This window comes from Centroberyx affinis, unplaced genomic scaffold, assembly GCF_046629955.1.
Source record: "Centroberyx affinis isolate AG114_WGS23_722 - 3 ecotype Tasmania unplaced genomic scaffold, CSIRO-AGI_Caff_v1 ptg002364l_1, whole genome shotgun sequence".
Taxonomy (NCBI): Eukaryota; Metazoa; Chordata; class Actinopteri; order Beryciformes; family Berycidae; genus Centroberyx; species Centroberyx affinis.
Window position 1 is genome coordinate 118,828 of NW_027280624.1, and position 21,489 is coordinate 140,316.

The 21,489-nt window shown below is 45.2% G+C and overlaps 1 protein-coding gene across 1 annotated transcript; it reads right to left on the bottom strand.

Moving 5' to 3' along the window:
- Positions 1-472: 472 nt before the first annotated feature.
- Positions 473-19,041, bottom strand: s1pr2 (sphingosine-1-phosphate receptor 2). Its single transcript, XM_071533428.1, has 2 exons — positions 18,665-19,041; positions 473-3,808 (listed from the first exon to the last, which is right to left on the bottom strand). The coding sequence occupies exon 2, from the start codon at positions 3,658-3,660 to the stop codon at positions 2,545-2,547; it is 1,116 nt and encodes a 371-aa protein (XP_071389529.1). The 5' UTR covers positions 3,661-3,808; positions 18,665-19,041; the 3' UTR covers positions 473-2,544.
- Between the last annotated feature and the right edge of the window lie 2,448 nt (positions 19,042-21,489).

Consider the following 21,489-nt stretch of genomic DNA (forward strand, 5'->3'; position numbering starts at 1 on the left):
CCTCACCCCCGAGTCTCCCCCTGAGCCAAAAACCTCTCCCAGGGCCTTTCTTTATGCTTCTCCCAGACAAACTAACTTACAAATAGCCATTCCTCTTTGCCACACCCCATTTTCACCCTCGCTGCCCTCTGCCCAGCTTCCCATCATAACCCTTTCTTTCTTCTGCCTTTAAGCAATTGAACAATTTTGTTAGGCAAGAGGGCCATGATTAATGGCTACGGTACATTTGCATGTAGCAGTTCAAGCTTTCATGTTGAAACGAGTGTTTTTATGACCTTGTCAGAGCATGTTTGGATTAAATGCTGTTTTTTGAATACTACCGCGATGTGGGCACAATAGGGAGGCATCTCAGGACCTGCAGATAAGCAACAGCTGCAAATTAAATTTGGTGAGGCACTACAGTTCATCCATGCTATCCATTTGAAACCTTACTGTTGGCAAACTCAGTCACACAAACTGGATTCTTTTGGTATTTCATTTATTTTATAAAAAGGAAATGCAATTAACAAAATGTTTATGTACCTATATTAGTGTTAGGATTGTACCGATTTAACACAGGCAGCGTGCTACTGGACACACAAGGCTATTGCACACAAGACATTCCATACAATAACACACTTCATACATACTGTACATAGATACATACATACATACTTACAAACATACATAGTTATTCATATATTTATCATAAAAAATCATACAGAGTTAGGCAACACAATGAAGTGATAGGTACACAGATAAAAACACGTCTCCATCTGAAAAACTTGGGGGGAGCAGATATCACTGAAGCTGCCAAAGTGCTTTTCAACATTTCTACTTGGCTGTCTAAATGTCAAAACCTGTATGAAGAAATGGCGATGGAGAGAAGAGTTATTATGCAAGCGTGAGTGTGTGTGTGTGTCTACAGGAAGAAGGTAAGTCTAACCCTGAACAACAGGAACCAGACTATAAAAAACAGGACTTCCCATAGCTAAAGGAAGTGGCGTGTTGAAGGTCTTCAGAGAATGAGGATGAAGCTGACCTCCCATGAGGGACGATCCCCCCAGCTCCTTTGAAACCGGATCTTCTCCCTTTTTTTTGTAGGGGAAGTGAGGGGTTTGTGGGAAGATGAGACTTGTTTACTCTGAACAGATCTCATTTCATATATCTAGCAAATTAAACTGGGACGTTCACAACAAGTTCTTGTTTGTGATGCTATTTAAGACTTCACAGTGAGAGTGACCTACAGTACCCTGTTCATCCCACTCTCTGCACGTCAATGACACGTTAACGCAAAACCATGATCAATAATACTGTCAACGGTGGAGCGCTTGCCCCAAACACTTCATACTTACATTCAGCCTCATTCCCCAAAAGGAAAGGCACAAACACAGAGAGCACATTGCCGCCACGCTGCTACAAGATTGTCAAGACAACAGTCCCATTTGTCAAGGCTGCTGGACAGCTGTCATTGAGTGAAATTTATCAGTGCCAACTCACTTCAGGAAATGTGCTTTCTGATTGGGCTTTCCTCTCAGGAAACTGTTAAAATACAAAAGACTACAGTAAAAGCAAGAGGGACAGATTATGAGGACAAATGAGGGAGGGGGTGTTAATGATGAAGCTGGAGCTGGAATATATCATACACATTAGCGCTTACAAATGAGTTAGAATTTCATGCATTAAATGTAAGCAGAGTACGTAAGTTTGTTGTAATCAAAGGGTTCTAAGCAAGGTTATATAGGGAGTATATAGCCCTGTTTTTGTGGAGGGGGCACCCATTGTAATTTGGCTTATCTGGAGTGCAGTGTTGAGTGGGGCTGATCACTGCCTCCTGGCTCTGTACAGTGTGAGCAGTGAATATGTAGGCCTAATGTATACATATAGGAGGAGACTTATGTGGTTAAGCCTTACAAAGGGCAACAGTCATTGGAGAGAAAAAAAAAATATTACAATGCCTACCAATCTACAGAGTGCAACTTTGCAAGCTTTGCATTGGCACAGGCCCAAAACAACTTGCCATAACTTTGATGTTATGTATTTGATGTTTGTATTTTTGGCTTTTAATAGGGTTTTACATGTTTAAAAAAAAAAAAAAAAAAAAAAAAAAAAAGCTGACAGGCATGTACAATGGTTTACAACAAATTAACTGGCAAGAGTACCCATGAAAAAGCAATTTTCACATTTCTGAAAGATCTCACCTACAATTGTGAGTTCATCGAATCAGTTCACTCGAGAATGATTGTTTTCACACCCGTGCATGGGTGAATCCATTGAATGTTGATTGTGAATTCACACAATTTTGATTGTAATGAGAGAAAGTTGTAGGATGCGTCTTAACAGACAGCTGTGTCCCAGCCTTGCCAGGCACCCAGATTCCCAGGTGTGCTCTCATTTTTGTCACATCTCTCTGCCCGATCACAGCGTCTCTACTTGTTCTATCATACACACACACAATCTTTTCTCTTTTCTTTCTCTCTCTCATACACGCTCTCCCTCCCTCTCTCTCACACACACACACACACACACACACACACACAAGCACACAGATGTTTCTGCACCACATCAGACACAGGTGGTGCAATCTTGCATGATGGGTGTGGTCTGGTGTTCATGTTTGTTGGTGCAGTGCTCCAGAGAGCTGGAGCTTTTTAAAGGGACCAGACAGCGGTCGGCAGGCCGTCCGCTTTGCAGCAGCCCCCAGCAGCACAGCACACGCAGGAACTCCTTCCTCATGTCCTTGCTGCGCAGTGTGTAGATCACTGGGTTCAGTGCTGAGTTCAGAGTGGCGAATCCAAAAAAGATGTCCGCCTTGGAGAGGATGGGGCAGGATTGCATCCTGCAGGATGAGTCCAGGAGGAGGATGGTAAAAGCAGGCAGCCAGCACATGATGAAGACACCCAGCACTATAGTGACAGTTTTCAAAAGGGCGTAGGCTGGGGAGTTGGTCGCTTCCTGGTGGCTGGAACGTACAATCAAATAGATCCTCACGTAGAGGATGACAATTGAGAGCAGTATGAGGCTGAAGATGGAGACGACAAAGAGGATGTATTTCTTGGAGTAGAGAGGCAGTACGGCAGAGCATTCAGGGAGGTTGTTGATGCAGTTCCAGCCGATGATGGGAAGTCCCCCGAGCAGGATGGAGGTGACCCAGCAAGCTCCTATCAGGAGGAACATACGGCAGGTTTTGTTGGAGCCGTACACCTTGACCTTGGTGATGGCGATATAGCGCTCTATGGCTATAGCCAGCAAGCTGAAGACTGAGGCTGCCAGAGCGATGAACGCCGTGCCCTCCCGTATGAACCACTGCACTGGCACCAGCTCAAAGGTCCTTGGCCCTGACAGAAAGATGTTGGCTATGTAGGCAGAGCCTGCCAGCAGGTCAGAAAATGCCAGGTTGCCAATGAAGAAGAACATGGCGGAGTGGAACTTCTTGTTGCGGCAGACGGCAATGAGAACGAGTAGATTCTCCAGGATGATGATGCTGCAGAGGACCACAATGACTACGTTGAGGGTAGTGAGTCCTTTCTTCCCCATGGTGCGGTCCTCCAGCTCCTGGGTAGTCATGTCCTTAGCAAAGGCATAGTAGGACTGGATCAGACTCCTGTTGTAGTACTGGGAATACTTGCTCTTCATGATGACGGGGTGGCAGAGCACAGCGGCTTTACGGCAAAGAGTCATTCACACAGCGTGGAGGAGTGGAGGAGGAGTGGAAGAGAGCGTCTAGGCCGATAATCATTCCCTCTCCGGAAGAGACGGGGCGAGGGCGCAGGCTGGGAGGGAGGCTGCCTGTCCCACTGTCACGTCTCAGGGGCCCGAAGTGGGTCACCTGCACACACACAAACAGAAAGACATGGTTTGGGTTACTGATAGGGGAAATTTTGTTGCACCAACAGAAAAAGCTGTGTTACTGACAAAGCAAAAATACTGTCTTTGAAAAGTAATGCACTCATCGGCTATCAGTGATATAAAAAAAAAGAAAAAGGCCTAAGTCTTCTGGCTAAACAAAGTGTCCAGCCAAAGACCTGTCATGTAGTTTGCTTTAAAACTCTTTACCGTATGTTGGAAATACGGTGGGATGCTTTGAAACCAGACGTGAAAAGAATGCTTTTGTTTGGTTAAGCGTGTCTTGTAGTGATCAACAGCATTAGATCTAAGCTTCGAAAATCCTAAACCTTCTCAGTAATGTCAAATTATTTGAGATGATCCAACATTTCCGTATTTCCGGGTATTTTGAAAGTTAAGACGTCCAATCACAGGACAAAAATGACTGTGGCCACATGCTTGCAATACTGTGAATACACAGCAGTCTCTGTTACATCCCCAACTGAACACCCACGCAGGCATACAGTTGCAGTTTCTAGCAGTCGAACAGGAACGAAGAGCAACAGACTAGCGCCTCACACGGGAGTTGTACGTCACTAATGCGCTGTGGTGAAAAATGCCACTTTCTGTGTCAATTCGAGTAAAAACAGCCACATCAAAGATTCCCCCGTCTAGCACAGTAAACATATAGAGATCACCTTTGGAAAGAATGACAAACGCTGTGTAAGGCTGAGTGCTAGCGCTCAGACGAGAGCTCAGGGTTTCAGACTGAAGGGGACATTCCACCAACCCGGTCCGAGCACTCGGCTGTCAACACACGGCATTGTTGTGTGGAGCAAACCATTCCACTCCACTGAGCTCCCTCTCTAACTGCAGCGCAGCTCGTGGGTCAGCCAGACCTCTCCATCACGACAAAGCTGACAGCAAATTAAACAGATACCTGAGAGGGAGAGGTGGGAGCTTTCCTGACTTGTTGGAAAAAGGCTTCAAGTAACACTTTACTTGAAGTGCATTGCAACGCATTACAAGCAGATTATAAGACCATTATAAGCAGGGATACATTTTTCTTACAATACAATCATCTGGCAAACATCAGACAAATATCATAAAATTACATTCAGTTTGCTATCATATCATTAACCATACACTTCCAATTGTTAAGTATTCAAACCCTTAACATTTTTGGACATTGTGTGTATTATATCATGCTCTGATTATAATAATGCACTCGCAATGCGCTTAGAATGTGCTTATGATGTCTTACAGTGCCTCCACTTTATAGTGCACCGCTTCAAGTGTTACAAACACCTGTATTTTAAATTAGCATTTCATCATACAATATTTGTCTGTTGAATACTCTTAATTGTATGCAAATAATGCTCACAACCATTGATCTACCAAGGCTGCCGTTTTTAAGTGTTGCCCCCAAGCAAACAAAGGGACAAATGTGGCGTCAAATTACCCAGAGGACTCATATAAGGGAGGAACCTATAAACGAAGCAAAACAAAATAAAATGGGCTGTAGCTGCTTGTGTGAAGACACAGGCGTGCCTGCTTAAACAAAGGAAAGTTGGAGGTTCTGGAAATCTAATTAGAGGCGGAGCTGGTGTCTTAAACCTGTCAAAGGTAACGGGATCCCTCAGCGGGCCGGCTCAGCTCTGGTGGTAATTCAACACTGATGCTTCCACTGCTTCTCTGTACAGCTAGCCTGGATCCAGCTCTCTACTCTGAAATTTTAGTGGGAACTGAACCTCTGCTCTGTTCTGCCGGGCTATGACTCAAAACCCCAGAGAGACTGAAAGATGGAGCAAGAGAGGGAGAGAGAGAGAGAGAGAGAGAGAGACACACACAAAGACAGAAAGAGAGCATGCATGTGGAACGGCATCTGGACACAAAGGCAGGAATCTGAGACATCACTGTGACGCGATTGCGCACACACACACACACACACACACACACACAGACACTCACATACATACAAGCACACAATCATGGATGTGTTGCGCCACATAGAACTTAAAAATTTTATGGCACGCATGTACACAGAAATCTCTACACACACACCTAATTGTGCATATTGGAAAGACATAGACTGGTCTAGCATAGCAGTCCAGCTGCATAAAAGCAGGTTCAGCACACAGCTGCTATTGGTTGGCAGTAATAACCAGCACACTGTTTCCTCATGCAGGAACAAAGAACAATAGTCTCCTTCAGTGTGGAGAGCATTGCCCTTCAGCCTTAATAATGGGACAGAGCACTTCCATTCGGCTACTGCAACTGTATCATAGCTGAATTTTATTTACAGTTGAGCACTCCCTTATCAGAACCGCTGCATCAGGACAGCCCCCCCCCCCCGTCCTTTTAGGTCCATTAAAAGACGCAAATAGGGGGCTTGAGGCTGAGCACATGTGCCAGCTGCACCAGCGTAATTAGATCAGGTTACATTATTGCAGCCTGTAATGATGTTGTTAATGGAAGAGTCAGATAATCCAGACCAGCTCTGCGTCTCCATAGTCTCCAGTCTTCTAAGAGAGAAAAATACTGGTTTAGCCTTATTTCCTCGTATTCAGTCTTTCTGTGTGTCACCTAGGCAGCTCAAGGCCCCCCTGTCACCATGGAGTCCTTGGCGTCTGTCATCGAGGGATTTGACTGTGTGTGTGTGTGTGAAACCTGATGGTCTGGTTTGCCTGCAGCACTGTCTCGTCGCTGCCCTGCCCTGCCACTGCCTGCTGTGTGCCGTCCAGACGTTTCCACACTGATTGGTTGACAGGAGCGCTGTCTCTCTGTTTTGCCCTGCGTTCGACCCAGACGTCACTCATACTTCAACAATAGGCATAATACATAATCGCATTGTTGAAAACTTTGTCACGCCATGTCGACCAATGACTCCTTTCCTACCTGACACAATGGTTTGGCAAGAGAGTGAGACAATTCCTTTTCACTGCGGCGCGCAAAGAGACAACAGCAAAGACTTTGGAGAGTCATGGATAAATGTGAAGTTGTACTGAGAAGTGCAGTGGCTATAAAGGGGTTACAGGAAGTCAAATAAGGCAATATTCTGCCTAGATTTCAAAGCATAACGTAGACATGAGGGAGAAGGCGATGAGGGAGACACAACTGAGCACAGGAGAGTAAAAATTAGTGATAAAGAGACAGAGGAAGTCAAACAAGAGAGACTTAACTGCGCCAACTGAGACAGGATATCCTATCAGAAAGCCTATGATCCAGGGCGCCTTGGTGCCTCACCGAGTAGAGCGTGTACCATAAGGCTCAGTCCTTCCCCCAGCAGGTTCGAATACGGCCCGCGGTCACTTGTTGCATGTCCTCCCCCCTCTCTGTCTCCCATACCTTTCTGTCTCTCTCTCTCATTAACTCTCTGTCAAATAAAGCATAAAAATAATTTAAAAAAAGAAAGAAAACCTAGTCCTTACCAAAAATCATGTTCACACTGTTCACACTGTTCACACTGTTCACACTGTTCACACGAAAATCAAGCCACCAAAAATATGTTCTCCTAATGCAAGTGATGTGTGATTATCACACCTACGCCTACTTTTCACAACCACATGCACAAACCTACCCCATCAACAGATATAACCACAGCTGCATGCAGAGGAGCCATTTACTTTCAAATATCGAAAAGAAGATTCAAAAGATGTGAAGTGATTGTTCTGAAAGCTGATCCTAGTTTCCTCCTAATTCTAATAAGAGACAGAGTTCCTCTCTCCATCATGTGACTGATGGCTGCACAAAGGCCACAGGTGTTGTTTGGATTTCCCAGAAACACCTGATAAGCCCCAATTAGCAAAGCGCCTGCTCACAAAAAACCAAGGCAACGCCGCCCCATTACAACACCTGCTACCTGTCACACACACACACACACACTACTTAAACCTGGCTCTGCTTTCTCTTGGGGAAAGCACTTCAAACATGGACAGAGCGCCTAAACCCTGACACAGCAAGCATGCCCACTTTCACTCACACATACAGTCCCTCACAAACATTTTGGTTTAGATAAGGACGGTGATTAACCTTGTCTTCAGACAGTTGACATTTGCTGCTTATCTTGTTTGCGTTGTAATGTGTTTACTGTTTGTTTGCCAAGAAGAATCCCTCAGCATGTTTACTGTTGAGCGGGTTAGTGGTCGGGAGCTTCCTGTAACACATCTCTCCCATCTGCCCTTCACACTCCCTGCTCAAAAGCTGCTGTAGTGGCAACACAGCATCAAGCCCGGCCCGGCCCGACCACAGTCATTAGCCACTTTCCACAGCAGGGCCAAGTGGGAAATGTCAGCAGTATGGGATCAGAAAGGGCCACTTGAGTATTGGAAACTACAGTCCGGCAAATCATCTCTGTTGGGAACACAGTATAATATGATGAAGTTAAACACAGAGATTGGTGACTTCCTGGGCCCTTTAGCAGACACCAGGCATTTCTTCTGGAGCAGAGACTTAATCTGCCCTTGGCTTTTAGAGCAGTCACAGGGTTATTCATCATGGATACACAGAGAGCATCTGCTGCTGTGATTTGTCCTTTCCTGTTCAATTCCACCCCCCTTAATGGCGGTATGAGTATGTGTGCAAGTTAACTCTGGGAGAGTGCTTTGCTATAAATGTCATGGGGATCGTTCCACACCTCCGCCTCTGCCCCTCTGCTCCTTGTCCAGCATCCCACACCGTCTCTGGCCACCAACTGACAGTCTCTGTGGCTGCTGCTAACACAACTAGTGCAGAACTGAGGAAGGAAGATGAGTGTTGCAGGGAGACAGCAGCTGAGCATGATGCACTTGAATGATATGAATGCATGGCTCAACTCAAACCGCAAACTGTCTCCTCAGGTTTCTTTTTGCCTCATTTGCTTTGTTATCACATTATAACTGTCACATTTATTGTTTTGTCCAGGCACCTATTGCACAATCAGCCATCCTGATCCCAAGGTTGTTCCATTGTTTTTTTCCCAATAAAGTTTTTTTTTTTTTGGTTGGGCTGGTTAGACTCGGCGAGGCTGGATAGGTTAGGTTAGGTAGGCCTGTTATGTCTTCCAGTATGCTATTTTGTGTCTTGTGCTTTGTTCTGTTTCCTTGTGATTTATTTTCATTTTCATTTCTGTGAAGTCCTTTGAGACTTGCGTTTGTGATGAAGGGCTGTATAAATAAACCTTACTTAACTTGATATTTATGTACAGGCTTACCATCAAAGTTAAACAAGAGCTATGTGACTGATTGCGTAGAGTGTGTGCTGGGGCTTTTGGGGGGAACCTTCCATCTGCAGAGCACAGCTCAGTAAATTTCCTCAGTCAAGGGTTAACATGTCAGACATCACAGGAGACAAAAAAGTATCCTCAAAGCTACCACAAAGTTTCACCACTGCTACCTGAACAGCTTAAATTCTAAGGAAATGACTAAAGCAACAGATGCAAAAAACACCCCCACTCATTTTACCATTTCATAAGTACTTTATCAGTTGTGACGCAGCTCCTCATCCCTACTTTGCCAGCTGAATGCTCCTCCAAGCCTTCACAAGTCACTGCACACACAGGCCCGTTACGGCAGGCCTTTCTGCACCGAGCAGCTCCACGCAGCCACATTGTGCAACCATGGAAAACACAGACACAGACTGTATCTGCTGGTGGTGTTAGCAGGTGGCTGCAGTGTGTGCAGCCACCTGCAGAAAATTACAGAAAAACATATGGGTTCACTCACAATGTGCATCTAAAAGTGGGAGTATTTGTTGTGTTCTTTCATCTTTCTATCTCATTTGATTTGAACTGCACTAGTTTACTTTTTAAGTCTTTTATCTTTTGTATCTCTTGTCTGTACTTTTGCACTTTTTAATTGTAAATCTTTTACCTTAACTGTAATTTTATCACTCTGTAAAGCACTTTGAATTGCCCCAGTGTATGAAATGTGCTATACAAATAAAGCTGCCTTGCCTTGCCTTGCCTTGCCTCTGCCTCTCTGTCCATCACTGCGCCCCAGGGCTCCATCTCTTTTCACACCAGCACAGCAACACCATCGATCGCCCAGTCAATTCCCAGGGGAAGAGCATTAATGTTCCGAGGGCTACTGTAACAAGGCTGGGGGAGACGTTTTCATACTGCTGCTGTGGCATGACTGAGCTGTGACCTAGTGCTTATAATGACCTTGGTCACGGCACGGACCAACTTCAGGTCAGTCACACAGTGAATCTGTGCAATGGCCTAACTATGCAAAGTGCCTGAAGCTTCTTTCATTAAGTTTAAATGCACCCAGGACGGTCTTTCAGTCATGAGCTTATCTCAGCGAATAGGAAAAGGCCTGAGCAGCAATCCTCTCCACTGTTATCTCTGTTACATGCCTCGCTGCTGACAAGCATGCTGATAACACTGATGGCAAAAACAAAGATGATAAAGAAAATACAGTGGACACAAAAACAACATACAGAGATATACATGTTTGGCGTCAGCCAGGAACTAAGCACCAAGCATCAGCAGCCACAAATATAGTAGTTCTCACAAACTTTCACATTTACCCAACCAAAGACTAAATGCAATCGTGTCTAGCCACACTCTTGTATCTATGCACCTCATCGACTAGATATTCACAACAGTTTCACAGTTTCTGAGGAAGTCTTATGGCCAAAACATCAGCCTCAGTGGTTACATTAAATTCTACCTCTAAATGCAGATTTAACAGTGCTCCTGTGTTTTCTTTTGCCATGGACAGTCAACTCTGAAGCATTCTGCAGTAAATGCAATAACTTCTAGACACACCACTTTCTTATCTATGCACCCCATCGACTAGATATTTACAACTGTTTACTGATCATTTCCTAAACAAAGGAAATGGGAGCAGTAAAAGTGAGAGAGAAAGAGAGGCTGACACATTCTGGCAGTGATTTCACTCTTGACATACTGTAGGTTTGTGCTCAGGGGACGGACGCGTGGGCCGCGGACGGAGGAGTGCAGTACAGGAAAAGGAGACAGCAGGGTCTGCTCTTTTGAAACACCACCGTACATATAATCACAAGCAAAATTAAAATAATATGGGTTTCGAGGGGAAGTGCCAACGAGAGAGAAGAGAGCTTGTTTGTTTCACAGTGTCGCTCTGTGACTTGCACTCTCAAGAGGCAGCACAGACGGGAGATATGAGATGGGGGCCTGCAGTATCTCACAGTTTGTAGCTTTGAGAGGAATTCAACTGGGGGAACAACACATTTGACAGAGAAAAAAAACTTGGCTAAAATATGTCTCTGTTACTTTGTATAAACCATGTCCCAGACACACACAAGTCACATTCCTTTTACTGTTTCCAAAAAAATAGAAAAGTTCTTCCGTTACAAATTTGCATCAGTGTCATTCACGTAATAAGCTAATTGTATATTGCATTAAATGAAAGGGAAAGAGCGAAAGCGGTTCCTTTTTATTCAAAGATTAAACAGTCACTTGTTTTTTTTCCACTGTGGTTTCTCACTCTAGTATATTTTTAACTCCAAAAGCATACCTTCCTCTCTCTCTGTCCGTTATTATGGTAATTTCACAATCATGCTTCATTAAAACCATGTTTAAGCTGTGAGATATTAGGGGAGTGGGTGTCCCCAATACGTGGAGTTTAATCATGTAATTAGGGATTACCCTTTCGCTCGTCAAATGTTGACAGTTTGGGTACAGCCTCTTCTGAGGAGTCTAGTCTGTCAACACAGTTCAGTCAGGAAGACAAAACCTTTTTCACTGCATGTTTCTCGGTCACTTTGGCTTCTCTCTTCCTCTGTCCCTCTACTCTCTCTGTCAGTCCATCTCTGAGATTTTGTAATGCTTTATTTATGGCAGCTGTTAATGTGCTGTGGGGCTCTTGGAGTGACAGTGAGAGGAGCTGGAGACAAAGAGTTGTGTAAAGACGGGCATCACAGAGCCTCAGGAGCAGCAGCCTGCATGACCGGCGGACACCCACCCCCCCAGTTTGCCCCATGGGCTGGGGGGTGGGGGGGGTGTTGGTGGTGGGGGGGAGTGGGGGTCCCCGAGGGTGACGCCTTAAAGGCAATTACTGTAATACATTCACCCTCGGACCGTTCCTGTCAACTGAAGGCACAGAGTTTCAAATTATATATGTTCTTATATTGCTCGATTTTGCATATTTCCCTTTCATGCTGTTCCCTGATTTGCAGAACCACGTCTTCCTCACTGGAACTCCCCCTCCTCTCCTCATATATCTTAAACTTCACCACAGAGATCAAAAGAAGAGGCCACAAAGAGGTGATTAAAAACACATCAGGAAGGATTTATTTAGCACACATCTGGGGCAGACATGTTCTTGTAGTGCCCTATTAAAGACTTCATTACAGCACATTGTGTACAATCAGCTCTCGATTAAAGAAACTCTGCAGCTACACTCCAAGAAACTACTCTCTCAGAAATGGGGCTTTATCCTCCATCCTCTTGGAGCAATGTGAGCTTTGTTTTATGTACCTTTTCTGATTTAGAAAAAAACAAAAAAATTGTACCTTCAAAAATAGTACCTTCATGAATAGAAACTTGAAGAACGAAGCTTTACATGTGAGTAGGGCTGCAACTAACGATTATTTTCATTGTCGATTATTTTCCCAATTAATCGATTAGTTGTTTGGTCTATAAAATGTCAGAAAATGGTGAAAAATGTCAATCAGTGTTTCCCAAAGCCCAAGATGACGTCCTCAAATGTCTTGTTTTGTCCACAACCCAAAGATATTCAGTTTACTGTCATAGAGGAGTAAAGAAACCAGAAAATATTCACATTTAAGAAGCTGGACTTATTTTTTCTTAAAAAATTACTCAAACCTATTAATCGATTATCAAAATAGTTAAATAGTTAGTTATCAAAATTAATTTAATAGTTGACTGTCCTTGCAAACTGTCCTGAGTGCCTATAGCTCTCAGGATGTACAGCCTCATGATGTATGTACTGTTCTCAGAATGCAAGCTCAGCGGTAAACCACACACAGAAAGGCTCGAAGACGCTGATGTGCATTTGAGGGGTATGCGTGTCTCCAGGTGGACCAGTGTTAGCAACTGCTATTAAATGCAGAAGCAGGCCAAGTGTACACTGGCTGTTATGCATCAGATCTGGCTGGTCTGGATCGGAAACATTGAGTCTGGAACAGCGGCCCGACATTGGCCATTATGGGTCAGAAGGCTGAGGTGAGCTTGATTCAAGTTTCAGCAACCCTGCCTCAATCTCACACCTTCCCATGTTGTTGTCAATACAATGAGGTTTTCCCTAATGAATGGCTTTGAACCCTCATTCAGGTCTCCTTTGTCCCGGCTCCCTGCTCCTATTCTACTGTGTCGCTAGAACTTGGACTCCACCCCTTCTCATGTTCTGTTGCCTGGTTGTTATATTGTCAGGGTGTTGTGAGAGAGCATGTGATTACGTGTTGCATATCGTGCCAATGAGCGTGAGACATCACAACACGTATTCGTGTGTATGTGTGTGTGTCGGTATAGCGAGGAGGCTTGCTGTGAGTGCGACACTTTATGCTGGTTCCACTTTTGCTGTGATTTTGAATGCATTAAGCATCAAGACCAGCAGACAGTCAAGGGACAGCACGCCAAAAGGCAATGATACACAGGAGGAGAGGAGGAGAGGAGGAGAGGAGGAGTGGAGAAGGCGCTAGCGACAAAGCAAAGATAAGAGCTGCACAATGGAAAATGATACCATCTACAGAAGCCAACACACAGGGGCACAAAGCCGCCCTGATTGCTTCTGCCCACTGATAAGATGATGAATTGGTGGAGGCCCTCCATCTCTCCTCAGAGTCCAGCATAAAAAAAACAACTCCAGACTGCTCTGGCAAACACAGAGCCATTAAACAGAGCTCTGTTGTTGGAGAAAAACATGGTTGCCTGGAGAGGGAATATTGTTGTGTCCACACAGTCCGCAGTGGATCTCATGCATTTTAGACAGATTTATAATTTCTTGCTTAAAAAGAGCAAATCTCTTGAAAAAAACCACATGTGATGTCAACATCCATAGGCTTCTCTGACATGAGGATATCATACCCCCACATATAGACAGTATTTGTGCAGAACCAACACAGTCAGAACCTGCATTTAAAGACCACATACAACGAGTGTGCTGCATGGAAAGAGTCCCGGGGGTATTTCGAGTTACAGAGTTTTGGAGGGATACTATGTCTATTTTATTTCCTGGCAACATCACATGAGTAAAATCTTTATAAGCAAAGGCCCCACAGTAAATCATGTGGGCTCCTATGTAGCTCTATTGAGCCAGCTGCAAGATTTGGGTAGAGTTGCCTGCCAAGGGATATTGTGCAATATAACAAACAGGTCAGAAAATACCATTGCTGTGGTGCAGCTTTTCAGTGGCAGCGAGACAACTGCTACTTGACTTTGACCCAGACAGAGCAGATCTCAAATGGCCATGTTTGAGCAGTTGTCATATTTGGTTAAAACAAACAGCATCCACTTCCACTCTATCTGTCTGTTCAAATGAAGCTGTCTGAACTCTATCATGACCCAGCTTGTGTTTGGCTGGAGGTTAATGCCTTTGTGTCTTTAAGCCAGGAAGGACAATTCAAACTCAGGACGTTAGAGGGTAAACAACCAAACAGCTATGTCTGACATAACAGGCCATCACGGCGGGCTCATCTGTCTTATTTTTGAAGATTGTCAGTCATTAGGCCATCTGACGCAGCTTGTTAGCAGGAGAGACTGTCTCTCTACTCTTAGTTCCAAACTAAATAAACTGCTTCAGCAGGCTCCTCACTCTTTTAAGCTCCCACTGGCTGCATGGGGCAATCCAAAATCCAAGAAGACTGTCTCCAGCTTATTTTCTCCCTACTTCTGGATTTGGTGGAGGGGGGGGGGGGGGGGGCGTTGTTGAAGTAATGCCGGTGAGCTTTCCAGCTGCACAAACAAAGCAGAGAGGATAACAATGGCTGCCAGGAGAGAAGAAGAAGAAGGAAGAGGAGGAGGAGGTGGTCCCAAAAACCACAGCATCTTCATGTGTACCTGCTCCAAGATCACTGCAGAGTGAGTGCCGGGATTGACCAGACATCAGAAAACCACGACATGACCGCACTGATTAAGCAGGCCGCTAGAGCAGGCAGCAGGAGTGCATTCCCCTCCAATCCATAAATCACACTGCATAACCTACATAAGAGTTTGCAAAGTGTTGCTGCTCCCGTCCAAAGCCACAGCAGAAACCAAAAACCTTGTGTTTGTTGTAATTCCCTTGTCACTGTTTCTGAAAGATGTATAACGTTCATGTCTGTGGTGTGGATGCACAATGAATAATGCCATTTGGAGCTCTAAAAAGCATTTTCAGCATGATTACCAGCTGGCAGCATGTTGGAACAAGGGGTGGTCTGTGCTTAAAATGTGATGTGCAGAACAGCCTCATCACAACCACACAGAATCATTTGAACAAGCCATAACACCCCCTCACACAGTCTGGCACTCACCACCACCACCACCACCACCACCAGAAAGTGTCAGGAAATCCTGGCATGCTGCTACAAGCATTAGCGCCTGGCCATGGGGGGTCTTATAGTTTGTCTAAGTCCCTGAAGAGGGAAAGGCATGTAACAGGAGCCTTTAAAGCTAATGGATTCTTTCATGGAAGGGTAAAAACACTCTCCTAAAATAGTCAGGACCTTTTTTTTCTCCACCAAATATCAGCTTATGTAAATATTTATAAAATAATCAGAATACCGTCTTATGGCACGTCAGATTATGTTTTGAAAAAGCGACAGGACGTGTGTTTGTGTGCGTGTGTGTGTGTGGGTGAGAGAGAGCGAGAGAGAGAGTATGTGTGTGCGTGTGCGTGTGCGTGTGTGAGTGGGTGTGAGCGAGTGTGTACATGTGTTTCTGTACCTGCTAACAAAGAGCAAGCAAAGACTTTACTGACTGCTCTCAGTTGCGCTTACAGATTAGGAATGGGAAAAGGCAGAGGAGGCCATATTTATTTCTCTGATCCGAGACACTCCCAGTTCTTGGCGGTGAATCAGAAAGCTACATGCTGTCGGCTGTATGTTGCGACTTGCGCTTCGGCAGCTTGCGAACAGAAGGCGTTTATTTTGCTCCAGCTGCCACACCCAAGGAAAGTGTTTTTCAGGCAAAAGGGGAGTACCAGCTAAAAGTCTGAGCCTGTAGAGCCCAGATGGCTGTGTCACCACAGAGCACTATTAATATCACAGAGAGAAGCCCACAAGCAATGTCTACAAGTACATTATATGTATTGTCCTCAGTGATCTGCCAAGGCACCTATTCTGTTTTGAAAGTAATGTATTGACCTCTAACCTCTGCCTGGTTTCATTTAACCAGGTAAAAGCCAGGATGCCTCTGGCTGGTCTCTCCTGTTCGCTCCTCTGATCTTTCAGTGTTTTTACCCTTCCGATATGGCTGACTAAAGTGGTGTGTGCAGACAACAAAAGAGAAGTCGGTCTCCCTAAGGAAAAACCTTCCCGCTGCTTCCTATTAGCGGCCTCTCCCAGGCCGGGGCTGAAACCCGAGCATCCTTCGGGGATCGCCCCACCCACTCCCAACACATCCCCGCCTTAAACCCCCTAGTGACCTGTCCCCCCCAACTCCAAAAAAAATCCCACACGTCCAGTTCCCACCACTGAATTACCATTTATTTATTTATCTATCCATTCACTTATACGTCTATTTATTTATTCCCCCCATCTATTTGTCTTCATTTCTCACGCTACCCCTGGTACTGCTCATTGAGAAGGGTCTGATTACAGCAGTGATCCCAGGCGACATGGGCGGTATAGAGGAGGACCGGGCTACTGAGCACAGAGAGCTGGGTGGGCAACACTGAGATCCTCAACTCATGATGTCATGCACTGCTGAACTGGGCCAGTCTCCCTGCGCTCTGACATAATGGATTTTAAAGTCCCTCTATATAGACTGGTAAGACCAATAACATGTGTGTGCCAGAGTCCTGCGACTCCCTTGTGTCTCTAAAAGGGTTTTGTTGAGCGTGTGCCTGGAGCTGTGGAGTGTCTGGCCAAGGCTGCGTTGACGCTGTTCGCAGCACCCTGGGGTCGCTCTCGCCCAGGCCAAGGACGGAGTGTGTGAACGCGTGTGTGAAGAAGCCTGGCAGCGGTCAGGGGGTGGTGGTGTGGCGGGTTTTGTTCTGGTGTAATGAGCCGTGCGGTCACATGGGCCCAACGCAGACGGCAGGCCCGGCTGTATCATGTCCTGTCTCCAGCCGGTCCGCGGCATGCTGGGAGAGTCGGTCATTTACACCCAGCAGCAGCACCTGAGCCCATAAGCAGGCGTCCACACCCCAAACAAGTCGCGGCAGTCTCTCAACACCCGCATCAATGAACCTGCTGACAGGGCCTTCAACACCTGATACTCTTCTCCTGCTGCCACTGACCATGCTTCCTCTTCACCCCCTCCTCATGATGTTATCACAGAGAGATGTTTGCTAGGCTTTATTTGATGGGCTTTGTGGCTCCCGAATGCATTTGAGAGTTCAGTTTCTCGCCCTGTAGCCGCTGGCGGGGCTTGAGATAATGTCTTCACAAGCCTTTACTGTTTCAGACAGCCTGCTAATGAGCTCCACACCATGGAGTCTGAGACGGACCAACCACAGGATAGAGGATGATGGATTGAGGGTTTTATCTGGGCAATAAACACTAGTTCCTCAACCATATCATCTTATCTCACTATGGTTGAGGATTCCCCTACAACAGGGTGCTTCATGACTGGACTACTGACACCTATGTATCCCTATGTAAGGAAAGACCATGTGCTGTTTTGTCAGTACTGCCTGATAGTGATAAGGCCATTGAACCACTATAGCAAAAGGCCCAGACAGCTCTTCACTGGCAGAGTTCTGCAAATGTTAAAAGATACAGCTTGACATTTAACTCCAGTTTATATACAGCATAGGTCTATTAGTCTTTAGTAGACTTGTCCATATGTATTGTATAGTGAAAGTGTATTCAAATTGATATTCTATTCTACTAACCTTAATACAAAGTGCATGTTAAATCTCTGCGCTGCCTCCCTCTGGGGACTCAAACCCCATGAGATTAACTCCGGTAGATGGGGATAATGGGGGCTTTTGTCTTATTAATACATCCTTTCAATACAATGCCTTCTTTAGAGTGACGGATGAACAAGCCTCAACAACATCGGAGGGGTCTGAAAGGAGGGGGGGCACAGCAGGCCTCGCAACGGCTCCAAGGAGCGGCGGAGGCCCCTGCGAGGACGCGCCGGGGGCGCACACAGCCCAGCGCAGCCTCCAATATAAAGACTACACATGATGCAGCATACTTCACTGACCCCCTACAACCGACAGCCACAGCTCTGCCTGTTAATATTTAACACAATGCAACGTTATTCATTAATATAGTCAGTGTTTAACAAACGCAGCTGTCACAGGGAATCTAAATATCACTTTGGCTGTGGGCTGCTGCTGTGTTTCTGCTTGTGGCAACTAGCCTAATGCACTAACACGGTGGTAATAAAGCAAGGAAGCTATCCTGTCATTATTAATGTAGGTATTTGTAAGTCAATCACATATTTCGAGATCGTGTTACTGCATTTCATTATCGACGCGTTTGAAGTGACTGATCGGGAATTTAATGAGGGAAACCTCGTGCAATTCACCGTGAAGGATACAGATTCAGTACTACGGTGCTGGGTTTGAATATGAGCCATAGGCGATGGTGCACACTGTAGCCTAAATAAAACGTGTTCGTAATTATAGCCTACTGCGCGTAAAATATTACACAGAATTCCATTATTACGCGAGACGCATCAGATTAACGTATCTTGTCTTACGTGAGGCTGCTTCAGCACATGTAGACATTCACACTCGTTGCTATTTCACCAACATTATTTTGAGTAGATGTCATTACTTACCCCATGAGAGATACTGTAGAGCGCAGCGAAAACACGCTCCGGTTGGTATTTGTCTCCAAATGTCCTAACATGTGGTTACCAGTTTCCAAATGCTGCGTCAAAGTTCAGAGCTTTCCTCTGGGGTCGAGAAGGACAACAAGCAACGATGACAATCAAAACTTTGGTGGAGGACGAAACGGTGTGCCTTGTCTATTCATTGTTGTCGGTAAATCCATACCGGACCGTGAATCCGGACGCAAATCTTGGGAAAGCGCAGCGATTACAGAAATAATGAGCTATTAAAGTCAGTCCAGACTTTTCGTAGAGAACATACTTTCCCCCTTTTCTCGCTCTAATCCAAGAGTCCGTCTGTGATTGTCCTTGCTCAACTCTCTGGGTACAGCAGCCCCACGAGCTACTGAGCGTCAGCGAAGCGCGCACACAATACTCGGTCACACACACACACACACACACACACACACCCGCAGACAGAGATAGAGTCAGACAGACAGAGCGAGGGAGAAAGTTTGGAAACGTCATATGTCCATAAAGAGTAGTGTCTCAGTATCGAAATATAATGATGATGCGGATTTGTGGGCACTAATTAGGCTAATATGAAAAGGAGTTGTTGTTTTTTGTTTTTTTTTTTTTTATTTCTGGGCCATTTTCCCACTCTTAAGCCTACAAATGAAGTCCAGATGTTCTCATCCTGTTCCACCTCCTCACTTCCTCTTTCCTAGCAGATCCCAGCATGAAGCAGAGTCCATACTTTACTCATCTTGGCTGAATTTCCCTTGAGAGCCTCGACCAGCCTGCTGCAAATGTATATCCTTCACTAGCTGCTAGTGTATGACGGAACAGGCAGCAGCTTGTAGGTAGCAGATTGTGAAATCATGGTACCATTTATATTATGGTGTTATGGGTTATATACAGACACTGAATCAGTTTTTTCAAGTTGTTTTTAATGTAAAGGACCTTGGGCAACCTTTGGTCAATTAATTTGTTTTACTTGTCACATGCCTGCTTTTTTTTAAACAAGCATTCTGCAAATTAAAAACAACACTTTATAATTATTTTCGATGAGTCATTCCTGTACTTTTCAGTGTACTGCCTCAGGTCTGGGTAGGCTATAAGTGTAATAGAGAGGGTGAGGTGAGTGTAAGTCAGGGCATGTTAGTCATCAGGGCCGTGCCTAGACTCACAGCAAGGCAGGTGCTCACTGCAGAGAAAGGGCCTCCCTCCGGCCCCAGAGGAGGCCGTCATGTCTGCGCAGCTGTGACTCTGACACCCAAAGTCACCTCATGTAACTATGATGTAATGTGTCTGTGATGAGTAGAAGGACTGTTGTGATGATATTTATTAGTTACCTAACAAAACATTTAGGGGTTCCCCAACCTGTGTGTTAGAGTGTCTGACAAAGAGTAACAGATTAATTCATTGTATAATAGATTTTAAGCATTCTGTAAGTATTCCTGCACTTAAACCTCAAAAGAAAGAATCATTATGTGTGATTGGAGCCGCTCACTTTAATGTGGACAGGCAACAATGACCTAAAATGTTCCAAATTCATGTTTTGATTTATGAAGTGAGCCTTCAAAAGGCTTTGAATTATGTTAATAATTTACTCGGAGTATAGTAATGTTATGGGTTTTTCTGACAGTTATTGCTTGAGAGAAGAGATGCAAATGGAAATAGTTTGGATGAAAGAGGCAAAACAAGCAAAGGAAGCAGGGGAGGAAATATGTCACGATCTCCAGCGTTGCTGATTCACAGCTCAATGATTTTTTTTGTTGTTGTTGATACTACTTACTTGTATATTGAATAGAAATGCTGTATCCTCAAATTATCACCATCCAAAGACCATTCAAACAGGAGCTACTTGAGAATCTCACATACAGGCCTTTTGCTCTAAATCCTATCTGGTTGACTGTTTTCAAAATGGGGCTGGTGACGCAGTCTGACATCATAGCAATTATGCCAGGAGAGCAACTCACACTACATTGTAACACCTATGTGGTGAACTAGACTTTCCATTAAAAAGTAGACTAGCGATTCCGAGATGAAGCTTGGTGAGTCTGGTCTCTACCGAAGAGCTTTTACAACCGTGACTCATGTCTAGTGGTGGGTGAGTGGGGGAGACGGGATCATGATTGGGCAATCCACTATAACTGCACTGTTTGCTGCCTCCCCCATACCAGCTGGTATGTGAGACGCGCTCACTCCGAAAAAGAAGAACTTGTGAAAACATCAGCTTTGCAATACTTCTGAGTTACAAAAATGTTCTAACGTTCAACTTGGGGGGACAGACACAAAGCTTAATGGTGCACATTCACAGCCTTTGTTTCTCGCTCTCCGTGCATATGTCACCCTCAGCTTAAGTGTTGGCAGGTTGAATGGACGCCGCGTAATCGGGACGTCTACCAGACAGGCTTTATGGACTGACTGCTCACTGTCAGCGGCTTTATGACAGGACACGTTTAGGAGCTGCAGAGAGCTCCGGCGAGGAGCCCCGCTGCTGTGTCTCTCACTGAGCTTAGGGGAGGGGTCAAGAGCCCTGACCTCACTTCCTGCAGGGGCTCCTCACAAGCATTCCATTGTCTGTGAGAATGTGCATGGGCTCAGGGGACTCCCCACATCTGGCAGCTGTTATTAGCAACCTCCTGTACCCTCCCCCCCCCAACCCCCAGGAAGACCAGTATGTGTGCTAGTGGATGTGCACCCCAAAACACACCTCTAAATAAACTCTCTGGGTTGGTATTGTTCCATAAAACGTTTCTGTCTGAACAAATCTGGCAGAAAGCTACCCTTCACCGTTTTATCTTATAATTTGCATTTTATCTCCTGGC